At 47.9% G+C, this 23,023-nt stretch overlaps 5 protein-coding genes across 5 annotated transcripts; 2 read left to right on the top strand and 3 right to left on the bottom strand.

Annotated features, from left to right (window-relative positions):
* Nucleotides 1–2,678: 2,678 nt before the first annotated feature.
* Nucleotides 2,679–3,245, top strand: W97_08408 (uncharacterized protein; the record flags this gene model as incomplete). Its single annotated transcript, XM_007786222.1, has 1 exon — nucleotides 2,679–3,245. The coding sequence occupies one exon, from the start codon at nucleotides 2,679–2,681 to the stop codon at nucleotides 3,243–3,245; it is 567 nt and encodes a 188-aa protein (XP_007784412.1).
* Nucleotides 3,246–4,944: 1,699 nt separating this feature from the next.
* W97_08407 (uncharacterized protein) lies at nucleotides 4,945–6,630 on the bottom strand (the record flags this gene model as incomplete). Its single annotated transcript, XM_007786221.1, has 2 exons — nucleotides 4,945–4,979; nucleotides 5,037–6,630. 2 exons carry the CDS (start codon nucleotides 6,628–6,630, stop codon nucleotides 4,945–4,947), a joined length of 1,629 nt encoding a protein of 542 aa, XP_007784411.1.
* Nucleotides 6,631–16,017: 9,387 nt separating this feature from the next.
* Nucleotides 16,018–16,433, top strand: W97_08406 (uncharacterized protein; the record flags this gene model as incomplete). Its single annotated transcript, XM_007786220.1, has 2 exons — nucleotides 16,018–16,265; nucleotides 16,295–16,433. 2 exons carry the CDS (start codon nucleotides 16,018–16,020, stop codon nucleotides 16,431–16,433), a joined length of 387 nt encoding a protein of 128 aa, XP_007784410.1.
* Nucleotides 16,434–16,523: 90 nt separating this feature from the next.
* On the bottom strand, nucleotides 16,524–17,753 carry W97_08405 (uncharacterized protein; the record flags this gene model as incomplete). The annotated part of the gene is made up of 4 exons (XM_007786219.1): nucleotides 16,524–16,682; nucleotides 16,741–17,037; nucleotides 17,123–17,350; nucleotides 17,415–17,753. 4 exons carry the CDS (start codon nucleotides 17,751–17,753, stop codon nucleotides 16,524–16,526), a joined length of 1,023 nt encoding a protein of 340 aa, XP_007784409.1.
* Nucleotides 17,754–21,731: 3,978 nt separating this feature from the next.
* W97_08404 (uncharacterized protein) lies at nucleotides 21,732–22,291 on the bottom strand (the record flags this gene model as incomplete). The annotated part of the gene is made up of 2 exons (XM_007786218.1): nucleotides 21,732–22,044; nucleotides 22,131–22,291. 2 exons carry the CDS (start codon nucleotides 22,289–22,291, stop codon nucleotides 21,732–21,734), a joined length of 474 nt encoding a protein of 157 aa, XP_007784408.1.
* Between the last annotated feature and the right edge of the window lie 732 nt (nucleotides 22,292–23,023).

Genomic DNA, 23,023 nt, shown 5'->3' with positions numbered 1-23,023 from the left:
CTTCCGGACGCGATCGTCTCGTTACATGAGCCATAATACGATGAATACTCACAAATTCTGGCGAGCCGTACTCAACAGATTAATCCTAGCTCTTGCGGACCAACAGCTTATCGTGGGAGTTGCCATTCTCATCAGTGTGTATATCAGCAAACCTGGTCATTTCCTTCAGAGAGGAAATATTTCAGGGCCGGTCTGGGCGTCTACGGAATACACTGCTCTGGTTATATACCTTAGCTACCTATCAAGCAGCTCGCACCTTGCTTGCGTCATTACGCCAAGGAAATCCTTCTACCGTCACCAGGCTGTAGCTCGAGTTCGCATTGGCCTAATAATGGTTTTCGCTGTACTTCTAATAGTTTCAATCGGTCTCAGTCACTCCGCGTTCTTCTTCATATACAGGGCTTTAAGGAGACTTTTGAATCCGAAGGGCGGAGTCTCAGATCGTTTTGTGCTAGCATTGACGTATGTGTTGCCTATTTCATCGGTGATCTATCTGTACTAGGTTTCAATACTCCAATCTGCTACGGCTCTAAGGGCGAAGATAAAGGAGTTCATACGTCTCCGAGTCTAGCCCCCAATCAAAGACAAGCTCAGGCTTAGGCGAGTTATGTATGTGTGTCAAAAGACTTTCGGGGATGCTATATGTCAAAACATTGCGAGAATCAGAAAATCATTGTTTTAGTTTTGTTTATTTTCTCATCCATTTGTAGTCTTCCTTTCGCAGGTGGTTATGGCTCTCATATTCTTCGTGTTAGTGCTTCTTCGAAAGTTTGCGATGCCGCCGAAGACGATTATCCCGGGTGATAAAGGACCTAACGGCGAGGCAGTTCTAGACTACTGTGGACTAAATAATTCCGGGGATAATAGATAGAACTTTGGACAAAGCCGTTCCGTGCTTCTTTTACTTCTCCCCGTTTGGTCCGCTTTCGAAACTTATATAGGTACGGATTCCTTCCCTCAAGGTCTAACCACAGGCTCACGCATTTGCAGAGGAGAAGCACAAATCCCAGCATAGCCGAGAACATAACGACCATGAACTTGAGATATGGAGAAGAAGCGGTTCTCAAAGACAAATTAATCCGAACGACACCCGCTCGTCATTAGGAGATAGTCCTATAGCCACACCTGCACCCCAAGAGCGCCCAGCCGACGATACGTCAGATGGAGCTATTCAGGAAGACCATGGGAATTTGACTATCCACCTCCAAGGAGAATGGACACGGAGTCAAGGGTTAAAACCACCTCAACAAGCCGTGAGAAGCCAGTAGCAATGACAACGGCAGTTTAGGGCGGGGACGAACATGTCCAGCCTCCCTCCCGACGAGGTACCAGCAGCTTGCGTACGTAGCCTGTAAGCAGGGAACCGTTTAGGCAGGAAATTGACGATCTTGAACCTGACTGAGTTTTGTGGGTTTGGCGCTATGCGTGCTGTGTCATGATCTCATTTCGCTAAGCAATTGACCGTTATTCGATTTGGTTTTTGATTAGATGGCCGTACGTAGCCACGTTAGCGGAGGGAGGTCGAAGCTTGGTAGTTTTGGAGAACGCCGGAAGATCGGTCGGCCCGAGGACCAATCATCGTTGTTAAAAGATGCGCTCCCGACGCTTTGACTAAAATCTTCCCCACTAAACTCTATAGCGCCCTTATACTAAAAACTAGAGAACACTTTAACTATAGTACTAGTAAATAACACGCGTTTTTATAACTCTAGGTATTTACTCTAAACTATTAATTATATAGAACTTATAGTGTTTTGGTAGTTCCTTATGCTACTATCTATAGTACTATATTTAAGATCCTATTGCAGCGCGCCGACTATATTAAATATACCATCTCTTATATTAACTACAAGCTCTGCGTATTTAAGTGCCACTAGTACTTAAATTATTATAAGCTTCTCTGTTAATTAATGAGAGTCAGGACTGTATACCGGATATTAATAGTACTAGAGAATTGGATTGCTGGCGCTTCAAGAGTCTGATAAAGGATTCTAGTACACTAATTCGTGCTACTAGATCTAGTGCCTAGTTGAAGTGGAGGATTAGTTTCTAGAATATAAATAACCATCACAACAATGATATCTATTAGGCTGGATATAGTATTAATATGGCTTGCTATAGCCTCACGTCGGGCGCTATTTGAGAGAGTAACAGACACAAGCCGCCAATCAAGCGGGCACTATAATTCGTACTGCTGAAGCTATCTATATCGAGCTAACTAGTTCTAACGTTCTGCGGGCGCCGAGCTTCAGCCGGTTCTGAGGCTGCCACCTGAATGAGTGCCACCAGTTCATGATCACGGGCTTACAGACTGCTTGCACCCGGAGACGCCAGGCTGAAGGAGAGGATGCTACAACCACCTGCAGCCCAGCAGTGAGCCAGGAGCATAGCATGTCCCGCAATAAAGGCGAAGGCGCGCCTCTAGGAAGGCTACGTCGTCGTCCGCCAGGCCTCTTTGTTTACAGGTTATTCAACGTTTGCCCGCGGTGCAGATCCCCTTTGAAGTTCAATATTTACCAAAATGTTCTACCAGCAGCTTGAATCATCCTAGCAGGCGTTGCTGCCTCACAGGCTTCTTTCACCCGCTTGCAATGGAGCTTTTCTTGCGACGTCCCTCCTCCTGTTAATAAACACGCCCCTTCTCCTCTTCTGCCAATGATTATCCACACACATCCGCGATGCTCCTCCTAAACATGCTTTGGTATCTACCGGAAGTGCTTCGGTGGCTACCGTTCGGCATCTTTGTATTCTTCCTCAGCATTGCCGTACTCCTCCTCACCAAGTGTTACGCGTTCGTCGCCGGAGTATTGACTTTTGCCGGAAAGGGGGTTATTCTTCTCTACAAGATTGGTGTAATGGTCTACTATGTGCTACAATGGCTCTATACTATCATCGGGCCCCTAGTGTGTCGCGTCATTGCCGCCTCCCCGGGCATAACCCGTTCGGCGATCGCATTCGTACAGCCCTGCTTCCGGAGGGCCTGGCATTGGGGTTATCAGTTCCTGGACCTGCCGAACATTACCATGGTCTGGACGTTGGACGCTATCAAGACCTGGCTGTTCCCAGTACCTAGTCTCACGGGCAACGGCGGTAGTGACAGCAAGTATTGCGCTGCCATCACGGCCAAAGGTAACCGCTGTCGGCGTCCCGGGCTGGCGAGCGAAGCGGGCAATCTTTGGTACTGCTACCAGCATAAACAACAGGGCGTGTACGCCGCTGCTGCGGGAAAGTTGAAAGTCTGCTGATGCTACAGCTAGGTAAGGCAAGCGTTCTTGGAAGCACTCCATTCGCTAATGATGCATACAGCGCCTATAAGGTCACCATCCGTGCAGGGCACGCCGCGTTTAATCTTCTTTTCGATAACAGTTACGCTTGAGACGCTGCGAGGGGAGGATGTTGTGTATTTCTCGGAGTTCACTTTCCCGGTTTTCTCAGGTGTACTTTGAGGCGTTTCATTTGGCTTATTGTGACGAGATGGGAAATGTTGCTTGCCTGATAGTTATGCCACACACATCCCAGAGACAAGACGCGCCTTCCTGCGGCGAACAGATGACTAGTGTGATAATGTATTCTGCATTCCGTGGGCGATCGCACTTGCCAGCCGCTGTCCTAGTGCTTCTAATGTATCCGCTTTCAACTGTGGGATCGACATACATCGCCCTGCATCGTCGTTGCTGGTCTTGTCGCTGTTATTGAAGAAGAAGAAGAAGAGAAACGATAGGCATGGAGAGAGAGACTGGACGACCCGTGATTCCGCTATGTAGACAGGCTTGCCTGCGGAAAACGGATACTGCCCGATGTGGAAATGCACGCTCAATCGTGGGACAGCTAAGAAAATGCTGTGCAGCTACGGGTAAGCATTAATATCTTCAACAATGTGGACGAGATAGCAAGTCTTAACATTCGCGGCGACTGGTTATTATTAGTAGAGTAGAATGTTACACTACCCTCTTCCCTTCACTCATCCAAACAATGCTTAGCAGCTGACGGACTTTCGCGAGTGGATGTTCTTGTACAGTAACATGACTAGCAGCAAGTGTACGGGCAGATTACTAGTTATACCACTCTTGGTTTCCCCGTCCCCACCTTAGCGCCCTCGGTCATCCACGCGGGCAGCTACCTCTAAAAGCCCACACCATGCTTCTTGCGAGCCCGGCCCCGTACCATAGCTCCTACATGTGCCGCCGCCACGATGAGCAACCGCCTTAGCACACATCAAGCTCTAAGGTGAGGATACTAACGCCTCCGGAACCCCCTTCCGTGGATCCGGCAATAGCCATGACGACGCAGCACGCCCCAACACCGCCTTGGACGCAGATCAGCAGACGCCAGCGGATCTAGGATTGCTGGGCGAAGTACGGGCTTGGTGATAGCTTGGCCGGCAGGCAGGTAGACGGATGGTGGATTCCGAGTCGTCGGACGAAGTCCCACCCGGGTGGGAGTTCAGCTGGTAGGCAGCTCGGGAGATGGCCCTTGATACGACAAGTTGCCAGGTGAAGTCCGACCCGAGGGGCACTTCGTGGCAGCACCTAGGTAGCTGGGTGAAGTTCCGCCGTGGTAGTTCAGTTAGAAGGCAGATCATGATGCTGAGTTGCTGGGTCACTGGACGAAGTGCCACCTGTGTGGCAGCTCAGGTTGCGCGCGCGAGTAGACGGTAACTGTAGTACGGCTACTAAGGAAATCTTTGTCGCTAGTTGCGATAATCTGTTTACTACTTCTTAGGAGGTTGCTGAGGCTTCTGCTTGCTCGTTTTTCGGGTCTCCGGGTTACGTATCTACTGTAAGTATTAGTACTATCATTAGAAATAGACTTTCGGGAGAGTAGTGTAACATGGGGCGCAGCACTCTCTTTGTACTTACATCCTTTGCGTTATCCAGAGTTATCATGGTTGAAACCGCATCCTTTTGAAAAGGACTCACGTGCGGAAGGAGCAAGACTCTTGCCTTAGAAGAGAGACAGTCTTGTAGAAGCAGCACTAACTGGAGGAATATCAGCGGAAGCTATATATAGACGGGTCGAAATCTCATTTACATTACAGTCTTTTCCGCTTGTGCATTCGCGGGGAATAGGCTTTCCATAGTTCCTGAGAGCTTTGAGAAAGTTCACTCGGGTGCCGTTGATGGCCGTGAGTTCTGTATAGTGCGCCGTGTCTCGAGCAACTTGTAGGTGGCCTGGAGCATCGTTTTTCATGTTTTCGTTGCCTGCAAGGTCAACGAGGAATAGCTTTGACTCGAATACCCCATCGCGGGCATTAGGAGGAGACACAGTAAGGATGAGGGTGCAAATGAGGTGGCCTCGTGAGGATGCCGCATTCTTGTCCGTTGCCCTTGTTTTACGGATACTCAAGGCCTCTCGAAGTAATTCGGAAAATGCCGCTGGCGACTGGATAGATGTTATGGTGTGTCCAGATACTACCTTCTCGTCCTCGTGATTTCGCTGGAGGCCCACTCCACTCTTAGGGCCTCCGTCACCCAGTAGATCCCGTATCTCCTCCAGGTAGGACTCAAGAACAGAGCACCGAAGCTTGTACTGCCACCCGTTGGCTCTTTGCTCGCCAAACACGGAGAAGATTAACTCGACAGCGGAAGGAGCAAGGGCGTCACGGCTGTTAAACATAGTCCAAGACTTGCCGGCGCCCGTTTGACCGTCTGCGATAATGGCAAAATACATATGGGGTTTCCGTAGCGCGGCTCGTACTAATGGCTCGACCTTTGCAAACACGTCCCCGTTGGTGGAGAAGCTAGGGAATACGTGATCGAACTCGAAGTCCGTATAGACAGTGCCGCGGCCGGCCGCCGTGCAACGGTTGAGTCTTAGCGTATTGCACTGGCCGGCGGGAATCTCTATTTGAACAGGGTCCTGTCCATGGTCTGCTTGTGCAGTGCCACGGACACGCGGCATGACGCACACCTGGGGCCGTGCCATGAAAAGCTCTTGTAGGCAGCGGTCTTCGACCTTGTCGCGGTCTTTGAGCTTGTTTTTGAGATCCTCTAGCTCTTTCTTTAGGTGGCCGTTGTCCTCAGCTGTCCTGCTGCAGGTTTCCTCAAGATCTTTGAGCTTGGCTTTGAGCTCGGTTTGGAGCTTGGCGGCGTCTTCGAGCTTGGCGGCGTCTTCGGAATTACGCGTGAGATTGTGGCGCTGGTTGGATTCGTCGGCTAGTAAATTCCGGTTTTTCTGGGCCACTTTACTGGCCTCTCGGGGAGGTGCGTCCTTGGGTGCTGCGGAGCTATGGGCCGTGCTAATGCGGCTAAGCGACGGCTTTTTCAGCCGCCGGGCCGTCTGTTCTAACTCGCGCGTGCATGCTTCTCGAGTCTCCATGCCACGATCCGGCATCTTCTGGACGTCTACCGCGGCGGTTTGGCCATACTCTTGTGCTTGTGCTATTAAGCATGGTGCTTTCTGCAGGCCTCTAATACTTCTACGGCGGACTCGACTCTCCCTCGGCAGAAGAGTGCCGTTTGATAAAGGAGTATACCATGGCCGGATCGGGTTCTCAATCGCTGTGAACGAGGTGACGGAGGTAATAGGGCTGATGTGGTGGAAGAACAGAATTAGAATACGAAGGTTCCGTACGCAGGCGTTGAGGATCGCTTCAAGCGGGTTTCTCTGGGGGTATTTGAAGCTTAGCATAGTCAGCGTTTTGCTTGTAGTAGAACAACCAGTATAAGTAGGAGGAATCCACAAAACACAACCTAGACATATTGAATGCGATAATAGTAGAGGAAGCTTAGTAGCTGGATAGGCTAACGCGCTGCGCCTACCTAGTAAGAAACCAGCCCCTCTGGTTGTAGGCAGCCGAGAGCAACAACAACAGGCAGAATACTACCAGGTAGAGCCGGCATTGCCATACGTTCCACGCCAACAAGGTCTCGGTCTCCTCCCCATACCACCCCAGATAAAGAGCTTTCCCGACGGATACCAGCAGCGCGACGGCGGCCCAACATCCGGCTATTATTGATAAAAGAAAAGCCCACATCTTCACGAGCTCTTGACGTCCTGCGTCTTGCGGTAGGTATTCGAGTCTGAGGGGCGATGTGTTCGAGTCTGAGGGCAATGGGGTCAAAAGGAGTCACAGCTACGGTCAAGGACAGAGCGAAAAGAGGCGGCCCTTCGAGAGCAGCGGGAGCTGAACTAGGAGATTTTGGAGTCCAAGCAACCGGCGTACCATGGACGCACCGCTCCGAACGAGAGCGATGTCTCGAGTCTAAGGGGTGATATAATACGTAAGTCCGCTAGCAGCTACGGTGGAGGGGTAAGATTCGAGACACCCAAACGTACCTTAGCTGAAGAGGGAAGCTAGGGTAGCTTCTTAACAGCGGGCTTAGCGGCTCTGTTTCCTGAGCAAGTCGGGCCACACTCTTGCGTGGTAGGTCTTCAGGCTTGAAGCTGGGTAGGTGCGAGACGAGCTGGCGCTGATGGGATTGCAGGAAGTTGTGTAGGAGTTCGCCTTGTGATCGCGGGTTTCTAGGGAAGGAGAGGCGCAGTGAACAGTAACATTAAGTAAAGGGACTCGCAAAGGCGGTAGTAGAATGTTTTCCTATGAAGGGCCCCAGGGAAAGTGGTCCAGAGTAAGCTAGACCCATTCCCTAATAAATAATAAGACAGTTCTGCATCAAACGAAGTCTCGTAGCTTGATCCAGGTGTGCAGCTTTGTGGGCCGCGAGCGACGTGCTCCAGAACAGAAGAGCACGGATCTCCATGCTGCAGAGGCGGCTCCGAGGATGTGAAAGAAAGAAAGGGGAGGGATTTCTGCCTAGAGACAAGACATTCGAGATGGGCTGAATAGTGTCCCGAGTGTCAAGACTCAAGTGCGACTGACTTGAGGGATAAAGGTGAACCGTGAGGCGATGAAGATCTCAGATCCATTGCAACAATTGCGACAGATGGAAGCTATAGATATTGCCGTCCCTTCGAAGAACGAGTAACTTACGGGCCACGGACAGTCTAGGGAACGGCGTGAGCACCTACCACCCCCCGCCGCCTGCGAGGAGCGCAGCCGACGCAGCGGCGGCATCCTTCCTTTCGCGAAGCGACAGCATCCTTTCGCCGCAGGCGACCTAACCACCCTACTCTTTTATAAGAGGACTCCCGCTACCGCCTACGAGGAGTGTAGCGATACAACAGCGGCATTCTTCCTTTCGCGAAGTAATAGCATCCTATTACCGTAGGCGACCCAACCACTAATCTTCTATTAGGGGGGGTGCCTCTCTCTAAATCCCCCTAGCCTCACTATGCTTAAAAAGTACTTTTGGTTACCGGGCCGATAAAGATGTATAATATAGATAGTCTTACCGGTCCGGCGGCTATATCTAGTAAAGTATAGGTATAGATAGGGCAGATAGAGACTATTTAAAGTATTTATAACTCTATCTTAAATAAGTTATTAAGAGAGAGAAAAGGACCTTTCTGATTATTATCGCTCGCCTATTAGTAGGCAAGTCTACTATATAGCCACCTACAGTATAAAAGCAAATGCCTAAATCATCTACAGCCGCTCCACGCACTTAGAGCCCTATTCTATACCCTTAACCTTCGCGAAGAGATAGCGCCGCTATACTTTATATATTATTTACCTCTAAGACCCGAGCCGTGTTAAGAGTAGAGAGCGGTAGCTAGAGGACCGGCTACTCTAATTACACTCTCTAGCTAATAGTATACTAGTACATATAGGCGAGGTGAAAGAAGGCCGGTAATAGGTCGCCCTAGTAGAAGGGTTTAATATTACTAAATATACTAGGCGGGAAAGCGTCGCTACTACTTTAGTATATAAGTAGGCCGGCCTCTCTAATTTCGCAAAACCCTAAGAGCCTACTCTCGCTAATTAACCTACTAATTCCCGTAGTATTCGCGGTAGTATTAGTAAGTAGGTTAAAGGCGAGCTAAAGAGAGAGAGCATGCGGGTCGAAGCGCGTAATAATAATATAGAGAAATTATCTAACTAGCTCCTCTATACGCGTTAAAGTTAGAGGTATACGGTAGACATCGAGGTTGCGGTAGCTATAAGGCCTTATAGTGTCAGCAGCGTTAGTAGTATTAGTGGTATTAATAACTACCCACCTCTAGCGGGCCGATCCTCTTATTTAGTATAGCTCTCTTAAAAAGTACTCTCTATTCTAAGTCACGCTCGTGGAGGTACTACTATAGAGGATAAGGAACTAAAGTACAACATCCTATAGGTTAAGTAGTAGAACGGGTATAGTAATAAGTACGCGTATAAAGGCTAGATCCGAGAAGTATATAAGTATACCCTTAATATTATAGAATCCTTTAAGCTTAGCTTAGTTCTACTACTTAAACGCTAATAGTACGTTCTTTAATGTTAAACCGCCACCTTCTATCTAGAGTAAGAGGCTTTATATATTAAATCTAGCTAAGACGTTTTTAATCGACTACTATAGATAATTCTTATAGACTTATAGCGCGTCGCCGCTCTAGATAAGATTCGTTATAGTTATAGCGCTAAAGCTACTTACGGACTAGAGTAAATAGATAGAGTAGATAGATATATAGCTTTAGCGACGCGCTTAGCTAGATAAGAGAGCTTAATCGCTCGAGGCGGCGTTAATTGCGGTATTTAGAGGTTGAGTGAGGGAGGTTATTAGATGCATCGAGTGAGGAAGTTTATTATTGTAAAAGTAAGGGAGGTAAGAGAGATGAAGTGGATTAAGGTGAAGTAGAAGGAGGTGAAGTAGGTAGAAAGAATAATAAATCCCTTTATAGTCTCTTAAAGTTTCTTTCTCTACGTAACTATCGTATAATAGATCCGCCTTTACATTTTATATAAGACCCCCGCCTTTATATAAAGCTTTCTTCTCCGCGCAACTATCACGCAATAGGTTTCCCTTCGTATTTTATATAAGACTTCCGCCTTTATATAAAGCTTCTCTCTTTACTTATCATTTAACCCTTTACTTTTAACTTAACATTCTTTTATTATATAATAACCCCTAGTTCATCCTCCTACACCACCTCTACTACTCTACGCCTATATCCTTTATTAATAGCACAGCGATAATAGTAATAACTTCCTATTTGAGCGTAGTAAGGCCGGGGGGGTTTAGAGGGGTTTCTCTCCTAAATAGAAGAAACAGGTGAGTCGAGCGCAGCGAGGCTTAGGGGCTTTTTAAGTAAAGAACTTTATAGGCTAGATATAACGACTTAAGCGCGAAATAATAAAGACGCAGCTATTATTAGTAGAGCGCTCGCAATAAAGCGAGATAGTAAGGGTACTACTACTACTACTTAACTATATAAAACAGCCTCTAGATAGACCGTCTTTAGTAAAAGCGGTCTATCTACTATTTCCTCTATATTTCTTTAGCTCTTATTCTCTTCTCTATAAACTATACTTAATACTATTCTATCTTATTAAACCTCACTTTACTCAGTCTTATCTCGCTAGATCTTATCTTACCGGATTTAGGTGTTAATATATAGTAATAGGTAGTAAAGGGCTCCCGAAACTCTCCTAAAGTATTAACACTAATATTTATACTATAACCCCTTTACTTCCACTTTACGCTATTTCGCTTCACTTTATTCCACTTTACTACCCTTATTATTCTCTAAATATAGCTGCCTAAAACTTTCTTCCCTCTCTATTTAAGCTAATTCTATATCCTTTAACCTCCCTTACCTCTTTATTCTAGTTATTCTCTCCTCTCTTTAGCTCTACTACTTTTTTTCTTCGTCTCTATCTTAGCCTTATGCTTACGCGGTATTGCTATAATTACACGACTAGTATCTCCCTCTTTAGCTCCACTAATTCACTTAAATAGTTAACGCAATTAAGACCCGCTCTTTACTTACATGTATACGCTCTATCTATATTTCACACTACTATAAACTACTTACATTATCTTTATATATTACTACATTAATATCACTTTATTATAATCGGTTATTGCACCTATAATAGCTCTATATAAAGTCCTTTATAACTATATTACAAATATTATAAAGCGCGAAAGCGCGAAGGCGTTACGGCCCTCTAAAGCTAGTAGTCTTAATAGCGTCGCAACTAAAGAAAGTACGTATCTAATTATCTAATCTTAAAAAGTGCTTTTTATCTAATACATTTAAGAGAAAGAGGATAATAGGCGTGGTCACCTACTATAAGAAAACTATAGCAATTAAGCGGCTAAGGTAGCTATTAAATATAAAAAGCTTTCTAGACTATTTAGAGTACGAGGCGAAGAACGCAGCTTATAATAGTTTACTAACGTGGCTCTATTTAAGTAGTATATAGTTTACTTCCAAGTTGTTAATATCTAGCTCTAGTATAGGAAGATAGGCCCCTATATTAACTATTCAAATGCCCTTATCCTTATAAGAGACGTTTCAAGCCGGTTTAATAACCTTAATTTTAAATAGGCGGCGGCGCAATAGCCGATCCAGATAGTAAAACTATTAAAGAACGAGAAGCAGGTGAATAATTCTTATAAGAGCTATAGAACTTACGCACTTACTTCTATATACTCTTAAGTCCCTATATAGAGGCAAGAATCTTAATATAAAGGAGATCTAATAGAGATAGCTCGCTTTAGTAAAGAATTTTACTAATACGAGCACGAAAGAGATATAATAAAAACAGCCTACCCTAAGTATAAGCTCTATAAGCACAACTACACTAGGCCTTAAGCTACTAGAATTTAATTTCGCTACGCTCCTATAGCCTATACTTAGTCCGCGCGCTAGTAAAGACAAGCTTAAGGCTATAAACTAGACATATATAATAATTAGGTATTTAAATTACCTAGTAAGCAATCTAAACTTATTCTACATACGTCTTAATAAGGAGAAGCTACACGAGAGCACCCTTATCTAGATAGTCCACCTACTAGACTTTATACGGCCGCCTCCGAAATCCATTTAAGTACCGCTATAGTCCTAGGCTATAGCGCGCGCCGAGAGTTTACCTAAAGCTAAGTAGTTTATTATCTAAAAATATATAAAGAAGTTTAATAGTCTTAAAGAGTTAAATAAGTATCTAGAAGAATTAGGTGTCATACTACTAAGTACTTACTAGCGCTTCGCCGCCGATCCTAGGCTATATAATAATAGAACTATAGTAAGAAACATAATATAAAGGTAATTTAACTATTAGTAGCTAAGGATAACTATCCGGTCCTAGTAGCTAACCTATAAAGATGCTCTAGATTTAAGTTAACTGATAAATTTAGATAATATTATATAACTAGACGTCTAAAGAACTTTTCTTAACACTACACTATTAAAGCTAATAGTATATATTATCTTTAAGATCCTAAAGGAAGGCGAGGATCTATAGGAGTCTAAAAACCTACCCCTTACTCTATAGAAGCTCCTCACTATTTAAGATAATAACATCTACCTTACTAGCCCCCTTAAAGGCGCACTCGGAATCGACAATAATACTACTAATTAGTTAGAAGAGGAGAATTAAGAGTAGGAGAAGGAGAAGGAGAAGGAGAAAAAAAAGAAGGAGGAGAAGAAGAGGCTTTAAAAAGAGGGGGCATTATCTACCTATTTAGAGCTAACGCTTAGCGCAAATAGGTGTAGCACTAAAGAATACGCTAAACTGAATCTCTTAGCTAAGTTTCTATAACTAGAAGACTAAGCGGCGCTCTTAATATTCTATAAGAGGCACGACGTAACTACTCTTAAAGGCCTTTAAGCCTTTTATAATAAAGTTCTTTTTATAATTAGCGGCAACTACATAATGTCGCTTAAGCTAAAAAAGCCCCCTAAAACCGCACTTAAACTTATAGTAGAGTAGTAGTAAGTAATAAATAAGGCTAGAGAGATTAGTAAGCATATAGCCGATATTTATCTAAAAGTAAAGTGCTCTAATCCGGTTCTCTACCGCTTCTAGATATAAAGTTCTTTATAACTAATAGCTTACTTAGGACGAAGAAATTATAGACGATAGTTAGGCTGACACTAACCACTATTATTATATAATACAAGACGCTATAACTAGCACGCCGGTAATAGTTAGGCCAATAGTAGACCTCTACTTCATTCTCTTTAGTATAAAGCCGACTAATATACCTAGTATATACTACTCTACACTTCTTAATTAATATACCAACCACGACTTCTAGTTTTAGTAAGTAATTGCGGCATGCAGGCTAGCTATTAAGGCTTTTAGTGAAGTACTAGTTAATAGCCTATTACCGCCCGAGCATCTTATATAAGAGGAAGTGATAGTAGCTAGGGCCGCGCTAAGAGGTTTAAGATTATATAGTAGAATCCTATTAGATACCACTAGATTCGGTAAGACTATTAGCCTATTTCTTTTTATATTAATATAGTCGGTTGTATATAAAGACCTAAACGAGTAAAGCTAGCGTATATACTAGCTAATATTACTCACTATACCTCCGGGCTTAGTAATATAAACACTTAAGGAAATTAAGCGCTTATAAGCTAAGCACTTTAAGGTTGTTATCTCCTATAGTAATATAAGCTTAGGCGCGGAGTATACGCTCTAGTAGATTAACTCTACTACGCTTAAGAAGTACCCTAAACTCGATAAATATCCTTTAAGTATAAAGTACATCTTTAACTATAGTGATCCGCATGCTAGTAAGATAATCTTTTTTATAAACTATAACTTACTAGAGGAGCGAGTGCTATATAAGAAAACTATCTACTATTCGCTAGTCTCTTACACGCCGCTAAAGATTATAAAGGGTAAGGAGAAATATAAAAAGGAGGCCTAGAGTAAGAAGCTATAGAAGACGCACTTTAGAGGTGTTTTCGGCCTATTAGTTACAGACGAGTTATAGAAGATCTAAAATAAGTTAATAAGAAACTAGGCTGCTTTAAAGCTAATCCAAGCACCCTATATAATATTATTAATAGTAATAATTATGCAAAATAGGAAGGAGGTATATATAACTAAATCTCTATTCTATACTACTACTACTTCTTATCTATCCGTCTTCTATAAAGTTCTTTACTTAAAATACTTTAGCCTTTACTAATCACCTTTCGCAGAATATTATAGCCCCTATAAAGCTCCTCTAGGATCCTATTTATAAGGCACTTAATATAGCGATTAATAATAATACAGCTATTAAAAGTTAGTTTAAAAAAGCTGCTTCTAATTAGGCGGACATCTATAAGCTTATTAACTCACTCTCTCTTAATAATGTTAGGAGGTTAGTGGCTATAGATCTAGGCCGTATATATAGCCTACTCGCGAAGAAGAAAGTTACTATAGTAAGGAAATTGTACCACGTATTTAGTAAGTTAGCTATAATTAATAGAGTGCCTACTTCTAACCTCTCTAACTCTAATAGGTTATAGATTTAATTAAGGCAGTTTTTTAAGAGAGTAATTTATAAGATAGTTACTTTACCGCGCCGCCCGCTTAAAGAGCTTAAGTACTAATTTATCCACTACGTTAAGGTGAAGTATAATTTTATAAGTAAACCCTAAGGCTTTATACAAGGAACTTTAGACTAATAGGCGTGTAACGCAAATAGAGCCTACGTTAATAAATATCGCGAAATAGTATAAAAATAGGCTAATACCACTAGCGCTCCCTTAGGCGGCGCGCCTATACCTAAAAAGGCGGAACCTATCCGGTACCTAGTCGTCCTTTTACGTAATCTTACCCTTATAAACCTCTTGCTAATTCTATAGCATCTTAATAATAACGTTACACTAGCTAAAAACAACACGTATATTAAGTAGATTAAAGAATAGTAGAAGCTAAATAAGGAAGCGGAGTTTATTATTATATATACTTAAGAGCCGGCTAATTCTACTATAGGTATAGTAAAAGAGTAACTAGAATTTCTAACTTAGGGCTCGGCGATACTATACTTTCTACTATAATTCATCTATAATTAGGGGCTGACTAAGCCGTTAGACCTAGTAAAATATAAGGGGTATTAAAAGTTAATTATAGGCGAGGTATTGCCTATAAACGCGTGGTATATCGCCGAAATTATTTATAGGGTTACGCTTATTAACACGACTATTCTACACTCTAGCCTCACGCAAAAGTAGCGGTATAAATTATATAAAGAGTTTAATAATCCTTATAGTAGTCTTAAGGTCTTAGTGTTAATAGTAGACGTATTAGCGGTAGGGCTAAAGTGTCTATGTCTATGGATAGCTGGCCGATATGGTCCAGAACCACCTCCACCCGCGCGGGCACGTAGCTGTGCACCTGTCTGATGCTCTAGAACAGGACCAGGAGGATCGACGTCTTCTGCAGGCACCAGGACCCGGTCTTGTCCGAGTACGGGATTGTAGAGGCGGAGGAGGTTGGGTAGCTCTCCAGGCACGTGATTAGAGTTCGCTACAAGGACGGGTCGAGCTCGATCAAAACTATGGAGCCGTACGCCCACCACTCGTTGGGAAGGCACTTAATCTGCACTGTGTGCGGCTACACGAACCCGATGTGCCCCTATGTGAGTGTAGGTTCAGGACGCGCATCACGAGGTGCAATAGGACCGGCAACGCGCTCAGGTGTTTGACGAAGCTCTCGGAGATGTACACATTCATGCTGCGCAGCGGGTGCAGGACCGTGTACTCGAACGGGCATAGGCAGATGTCTAGTATGTAAGGTCTTCTCGATGTTCGTGGATAGCAGCGTGCTAATAACCTTGCACCAGGTCGAAATCCTGTTCGCCGCCGGGACTACATCCATGGATCGCACCGAGACCAGGCACGCGAGGCGGATCGCGACAAGTCCAGCACCATGCAGCTAACGGGGAGAGGCCCATGAACGCGATCGAGGATAACGACAGCTCTAGGATGTGCTCGAGGTACACGGTCACGAACGCGTGCGGGCACTAGGAGACGATCTCGTACAAGTACTGCGGCAGACACCCGGACACGCTCTTGGACAATAGGGAGTGCTTCACCACGACCCCGACCACAGAGAGGAACAGGCCCACGCGCGTGTGCATGGGCACGGGGCTCTGCAATAGGGGGTGCAAGGCCCTCACCATCGGCTGGATGTGCTGCACGTGTGGGTCCAAGGAGGTGGACGGGTTCTACCACCCGGTCCTAAAGATGGCCATACACAGGTCCGCGTCCGGCCACCACCACGCCTTCTGCATCACGCGTGGGGACATGGGGGTGGACCTAATCTACGACCCGGCCGGCACCAAGTACCAGACGAGGGATACGTACGCGCGTAGGGACCTGGGCAGGGGCGAGCACACGAGCACAGTGGTGGACATGCAGCTGGACGCGGATAGGGACGAGGATCCGTTTTTCGACGCGCTCAGGGACCCGATCCCGCACGAGAGCCGGGATACGTACGAGGAGACGGACTGTACTCGGTTAGGGGGAGGGATCTGGACATGATCGCGAAGATCCTTAAGGACACGAACATAAGCGTGTTCCCGAACGAGGATAGGGCCATCGACACGAACTTGGACGAGGGCTGGTTCACGGACACATCCACAACCGGCGCAGGATCGTGAGTAAGCAGGCGAACACGAGCAGCTACGCGACGATGGTTCTGGACAGTATTACGATCAAAATCGGAATCACGCTACGCCCCTCTTCCTGTTCTACTTCACGGCCATGTTATAGGAGAAGATTAGGCCCCTGACGTCGTTCATGTCCGCCGCCTCGAGGATAGTGGCGACCGCACCCGTAATCCTGTCTAGGACCCACCTCTTGTCCACGTCCATAGACTCCAGCCCGATGTCGACCAGGACGCTGACCCTCTGCCCGTTCGTGGCCTTGTACTTGTAGTGGGGCTGGCATTTAATGAAGTCCCTTCACCATTATCTTCCTGTCCATGTGGCTGCGGTTGGAGTTGATTATATCCAACACCTTGGTCGCGGCGTATTTCGCGATAGGCAACGTGTCCTTCTTCACCGGTGTCATCCCCTTCGTCTCCGTGTTCCCGTCCCAGCCCACCACCGCGTAGTTCTTCCCGGCCGTGATGAGAATCGTCTTGTAGTTCCCCTTGATGTCCGCGCGGATCTCCACGAACGGGGTCCCCTGCATGCTCCCGTCGATGGTCTCCCTCAGCTTCATGCCCAGCTCCATGCACTCGTCCGGGGTCATTCCCTTGACCTAGGCGAAGATTGAGTCCGTGTCCCCGTAGACGACCTTGTACCTCTCCCTCTCCGTGACTACGATCATGTTATTAAGGAAGCACCTGGCCGCGCACGTGGTAGCCTCCGCGCACATCTTCGAGGATATAGTCCCGTGCTTGCTCACCATCGCGCTGTAGATACTGACCAGGAGGATCTTGATGGTCCAGCTCGTGATGTCGTCCCTGTTCGCCTTCGCCCTCTTTCCTCAGGGAGATGAGCTCGTTGATGATCTGCCCCAGCATCGTGGGTCCATCCTGCACCACAGCCACAACCTTGAACACAACCTCTCTCTAACACAACCTCCAACACAACCTTCACAACCACGTACCTGCCCCTCGTCCTCATCACGATTACCTCCCCGGTTGTCACGTTGTGCGCCTCCTCGGGCAAGGCCACGGACGGCCTCGACTGCAGGGACAGGGAGTTCATCGCGGATATGCACCTATCTACGAAGATCTGCAACTTCGACATTAGGGACTCGTATAAGGAGTTGCCGTCGATCACGATCACGCCCTTGTAGCAGCGCAGTACCAGGGGCACAACGTAGCCACCCTCGAACCTCGCGTCGTCGGCCAGAGATGTGTTCCTACCCAGATCCAGCATCTCGTTGTTGGATAGAGCCACCGACTGCAGGACGTGCAAAGCTCTGGTCCAGTCCGAGGGTATATCGGCGCATCTATCCCAGACCATCATCGGTGTTCGTAACAAGCTCGGCTTCGCGGTCAAGGTAGCGATCAATAACAGCATCGGGAAGCGCATCGTATCTATAGAATGGACAAGAAGCTGAGCAGGTTGAGGCCCATCCCCGTTGGAGCTGTGAACAGCTACGTGAAGATGCAGTTCAGCGCGGCCTACCTCTCGATCTTCAACCTGCACGGGAGGGTGCCCACGTCCCTAAAGATCGCGCTGCATACCATCCTTAGGAATCAAATTCCATAGATCGATTGACAGACGTTTGGAGATGGAGTGCGGGCCACGAGGACCCGATACTCGGTAATGATCCCTCCGCAGGTTCACCTACGGAACAGTTTTTCAATTGGGAACAGAGAGAGCCACAGAAGCTTGGAGCTATGAGCAGCCGCCCAGAGCACTCCCGCACAGCCAGCACATCAGCACCTGAAGCACGGCAGCCGGAGCCAGCCCAGCGCTGGACCCTAAGGCTCAAGAGCTGGACCCTGAGGCTCAAACGCCGGCTCCGCAATGGACCCTGAGGCCTACGCGTCACCCCACGATCGACCCTGAGCGCATACACCACCCCTCGATGGTTGCCTAGCTCTAAGATCGTACCTACACCTCGACCGTCACCACCGCGAGCTTCGACCGTCACCGCGAGCTTCAATTGTCGCCCCCACGGGGTTTAATCGTCGCCCCAGGCTCCAGCCGTCACACCGCAAGCTTTAATCGTCATCTCTAGATGGCTGCCTGACTTCAGACATCACCTCGGGCTCCGATCTCCACCGCGCGGGCTTCGATCGTCACTACGTAAGCTCCTGCATCACCACGACAAACTCTAGCGTTACTGCAGTAATGCTTCAGCTATATTAGGCGCCTAGCTCCACCGTGTTTCAGTACCAGCAACCTCACAAGCTTCGATTCATCACAAACTTCAAGCACTCTCATAAGCATTTCAACCATCATGTCCATTGAAGACCTCTCTCAAGCACAGCTCACCACCGCCCGCCTCTAGGTTACCAGCTCACCGGGCTTCCGCACTGCCAACCCGCACCTGTCTCCCGGCGAAATCGAGGGCATCAGGCGCAACCAGTGGCTAGTAGTCCCCGTCTTCACGCCGTACGCGGATACGCACCACGGATACTCGCAGAGTGAGCTTGCACGTCTCTCCCGTCACCACGGCTTCAGCTCACGCCCCTAAGTACGTTGCTGGCACCGGCATCAAGTACCTCACGCACCGGGTGATGTACCAGGGCTACCGAGGCGGTTTAAGCACCGGCACCGACGCATCCCATAGCCTGTACCTGGGCAGGAACACGGCGAGGTACGTTTGACTGTGCGCTGCTGCCCGTCAAGAGAAATGGCGCGTTTATCGTTTGGCTTGTGCTATCTTAAATGGCTACGGAGAGCCTAGCTTGGGAGTACGCCAGATCTCGCTGATAAGACCATGAGCTACTTAAGCCGCCGTACCCATCTCCTTTGGTCATCAGGCATCGTCTCAGACTGCTCAATATCAGTATCAGATGGGAAAGACGCGAGCAAGCCTTATCACCTATCGACCGTCGAAGCAAACACTGCAAATATCTTAGGCGTTTGACTAAGCCCGTGACAATCGTCCTCTGTTGCAGGACTTCTATCATATTCATTCACCGCAGAGATCTTGAATCGTCCACCTCGCAGCTGTTTTACTCATGGCAATCGCCTTCTGCTGCAGCGATTATTCGCTGTGAGGTGCCTGCACACTGATGAGCAGCAAGAGGTTGCCAGCTATAGGAAGAAACCAGACGCAGCGTGGATGGAGTGCGCCTGCGCTGCCTCGCCTAGGACAGAAGGCCAGACCGCTTTCATCTTCCCTTAACTTTCCGTCCCACGCCGCTCAAGGACCCGTTGCTCTGACTACCTGCAATCGTCCTACATAGCTGATTCTAAAGAGCAGTTCGGCCATGGCCCTCCGATTAACCTTGCCACGACGAGCTAGTGATAGAGACAGTAGCTTATCATTAGCACTCCGAGTTCCATAGCGAGACACCGCATCAGGCGTCAAGACAATATGCGCCACTAGGAAAGCCGAGCTTACATCTCCATTTCCCCGTCTACGCATGTGAGCGATAGTATCTACAGCCTTGCTCCGCGCGGAATCAATGATGCCCGCCTCAATCTGGCCGTCGGAAAGGTTAGAGAAATTGTGCCGTCAGCCTCATCCGCATCCGCAACACATTCAGCGCGCGTTGACCCCACCGCGCCCATCATCTCAAGAAGATAATGCCTCCCTCTAGGAAGAAGGCACGGCTATTTGCAGCCTCACAGCCAGACCCACCTACGCCCACAGCCGGAAGCACGCCTACAGCCGGAAGCACGCCCCGCTCGAGCAGCTTCTTCTCCGCGCCCATAAACGCTGTGACTCCCACTCACAATTACGAGGATCACGACAACTGTATGCCGGACCCGGAGACGGTCGTTCCTCAGAGAAGCGAGTCAGAGGTGGCAGGCATGGAGCAAAGCAGGCGACGACCACAGACGCGACCACCATTTATCCGGAGAAGCCAGACTATAGCATCAGGGTATTCCACTAAGCAGAAGACGCGGAGCAGAAGACGCGTATAGGGACTACAGACAACTAGCATCGGCGCTAAGTCACTATCCTAACAACCTGCCTACCGTGAAGGATATGCGCACCATATTATGGATGTGACTTCGAGCATGACCAGGTATCCGGCTAGGTTAAGCAGTTTCCGTACGTTGCTTAGTGTGAACTGCAATCCTTGGTCGCATGTAGGATAAGCGACACAATCACCTAATCATATGATTGTTCCTGGAATTCCTGGCCGATAATACTTTTCTCAGCATCGAGGACCTGGAAAACTATGCTCCCTACATACTCCGACTACACTTCCCGCGCTGACTCGGAGAAGCCCAAGGAGATATCGGTTACATACTACCCTTCAGCATGTGCTGCAGGATGACCGACTCGCCCCTTACGACTGTAGCCAGGTTCTCGCCCACGCTACGCATAAGGCGAACCTCAATCTCGTCGGCATGTACATCTATCAACCGATGCAGGTCCTTAGCTGCGTCATTGTTCCACTTCTTCTTGCCGTATAGTTGCTTGCCGCTGTTCACCTATCCCACAATGTGCCGCGCGTAGGCAAGTAGCTTCTAGTGGTGCCATTCCGTCTTCCCTTCTTCTTCTGGTGTGATCTCGAGCGTGAGCTACCGGAGGTAAAAGTACGAGATGCGCTCCAGCACCCAGCCTAGTTCAATCTCAGCGGCAGGGGCTCTATCCCCGCCGACTGCGAGCTCGCCGTCTGGCGAAGCGATGCTAAAGACATTGTCGGAGAATGTCTGCGTATCTTACGTTGCCGAGGCCGCTGCAAAAGGAATGACGCTGATGCCTTTAACCTGGATTATCCCCTGACTCCCGTCTGCGCTGTAGATGTCGACGTTACCACAGATGCCAATTTGTCCAAAGACGCTGTCGTTACTAGCTACAACCGAGTCAAAAGCTAGTTCAGAATCCGAGTTGATACGGCATACGGCTGGATTTACCCTAAGGCGGCTGATGGAGGTGGGCACATGTAATAACCACAAACGCCATCACCTCGCCAGGAATATGCCAAGGAGATTGCTTGGAATGCCGCATTGAGGAACCCTGGATGAACGAGTAGCTACTATTCAGACAGATGCATATCGCCCATGAACGGCTTGGATACTAGACCGCGGCCATGCCAGAATTTTCTTTTATGGACCGAAGTGCCTGGAACGATCCTAGATATTGATACCTAAGCTTCCTTAGTTCGGAGTAGAACTCGTCTTCGTCCATATCCACTATGTCCGGAAGAGCCGCCTTTCGAGAAGGCAGGAGAGATGGTAAGAAATACGCAGAGATATCTCCAAGCCGCAACTAAGTTCTCGTGCCCTGAACCGGCACGACTCGTGCTAGAAGGTGCGGTCGTGGTCCCACTGGTTAGTGGGCAGATTCTTGACGAGCGTTGGTTTGGACTACTGCTGCGCGTGGACGGCTTTGTGGAAATGCTCGGAGGCAACCACGCCCTCAGGAGTGTTCTTCCACACTAGCCCAAGCGCTTCAGCGAAGCTTTCGATGCCGTTCTGGTTCCGGACTAGGCAACATCCGTATAAAAGATCGACCCGCAGCGCTCGTGCAAACTTGCGCTTATTATTAAAGATCACCTTAGCCTCCTCAATAGCGTCCGCATCCCCCGAGAGAGTGACACTGGTTGGCGAGTTGCAAGCTACGACGCATATCCGCCCCTTAAAGTCCGGCAGCGCGCACAGTTCCTCGGCATCCTCGGGGCTTGTACCTACTGCTATCATCGCTCCCGCTTATCCGGGCGCCCCGCCGGCAAGGCCTGAATACAATCCCCAGTAGTACGCAATTACGGCAGCTTCCTGGGCGGAAACGACGCCGCAGCAATCTCGCTAGAGCTGTGGCCAAAGACAGCGGCAAAGTTGATGTCGGCTGCGCACAGGAGGTCCACCAGGATAATCTGCACCATGGTGTAAACGGGCTGGGAGAGTGCGGCGGTGTTCAGCCTCGACATGGAACCACTAGCCAAGATCTTAGCTTTCAGGGACCAAGACAGCCGGTCCGCTTAGGGAAGCGCCGCTAGTGCGGCCTCGAGTTGCTCAAGACAGGGTTGAACGAAAGGTGAATGCTGTATTAGCTCCTTGCCCATACCGGTCCATTACGCGCCTTGTCCTTAATGAGGAACCTGAAAGACGTTATCGAGGTCTTGGATAAATCACTATCGGTCAACCTCAATGACCTCGTATACATCCTTGGTACCCGCCGCATCCAGCGGCCCGGCGTAAATATTCGAGATCTTTACAGGTCGACCTCATGAGCGCGGAGAACGTGAAGGGGAGAAGACACGGTTGGTGCTCCGTATTCTCGTCAGCGGGATGGTTGAGATGGAGAGCCGATTCGTAGCTCTCCATAACGGCATGTACGTTTGTCCCTCCGAAACCGAGGCTGTTCAAGCTAGCCCGCCGCGGCTCTCCCGGCGCAACCTTAGGCCACCCCACGGCCCTAGTTAGCACCTTGAGGTCTCGAGAGAACGGCTTAATAGCCGGGTTCAGCTTCTCGAACAGTAAGTTGGGTAAGATTACCCCGTGCTACAATGCCGGGGATACTTTCATCAGCCCTGCGATCCCTGCAGTACCTTCCGTATAGCCGATTATGGATTTGATGGACCCAATAAACAGCCTCTCCTCCTCGCCACCATCCCCTATACGACTTCCAATCGCACGATGGATGGGCCCCGCCTTAATGG

The sequence above is a fragment of the Coniosporium apollinis genome (assembly GCF_000281105.1).
Source record: "Coniosporium apollinis CBS 100218 chromosome Unknown supercont1.53, whole genome shotgun sequence".
NCBI classification, from domain to species: Eukaryota; Fungi; Ascomycota; class Dothideomycetes; genus Coniosporium; species Coniosporium apollinis.
The sequence above is the reverse complement of the archived record's forward strand: the minus strand, read 5'-3'. Positions and strand labels throughout refer to the sequence as shown.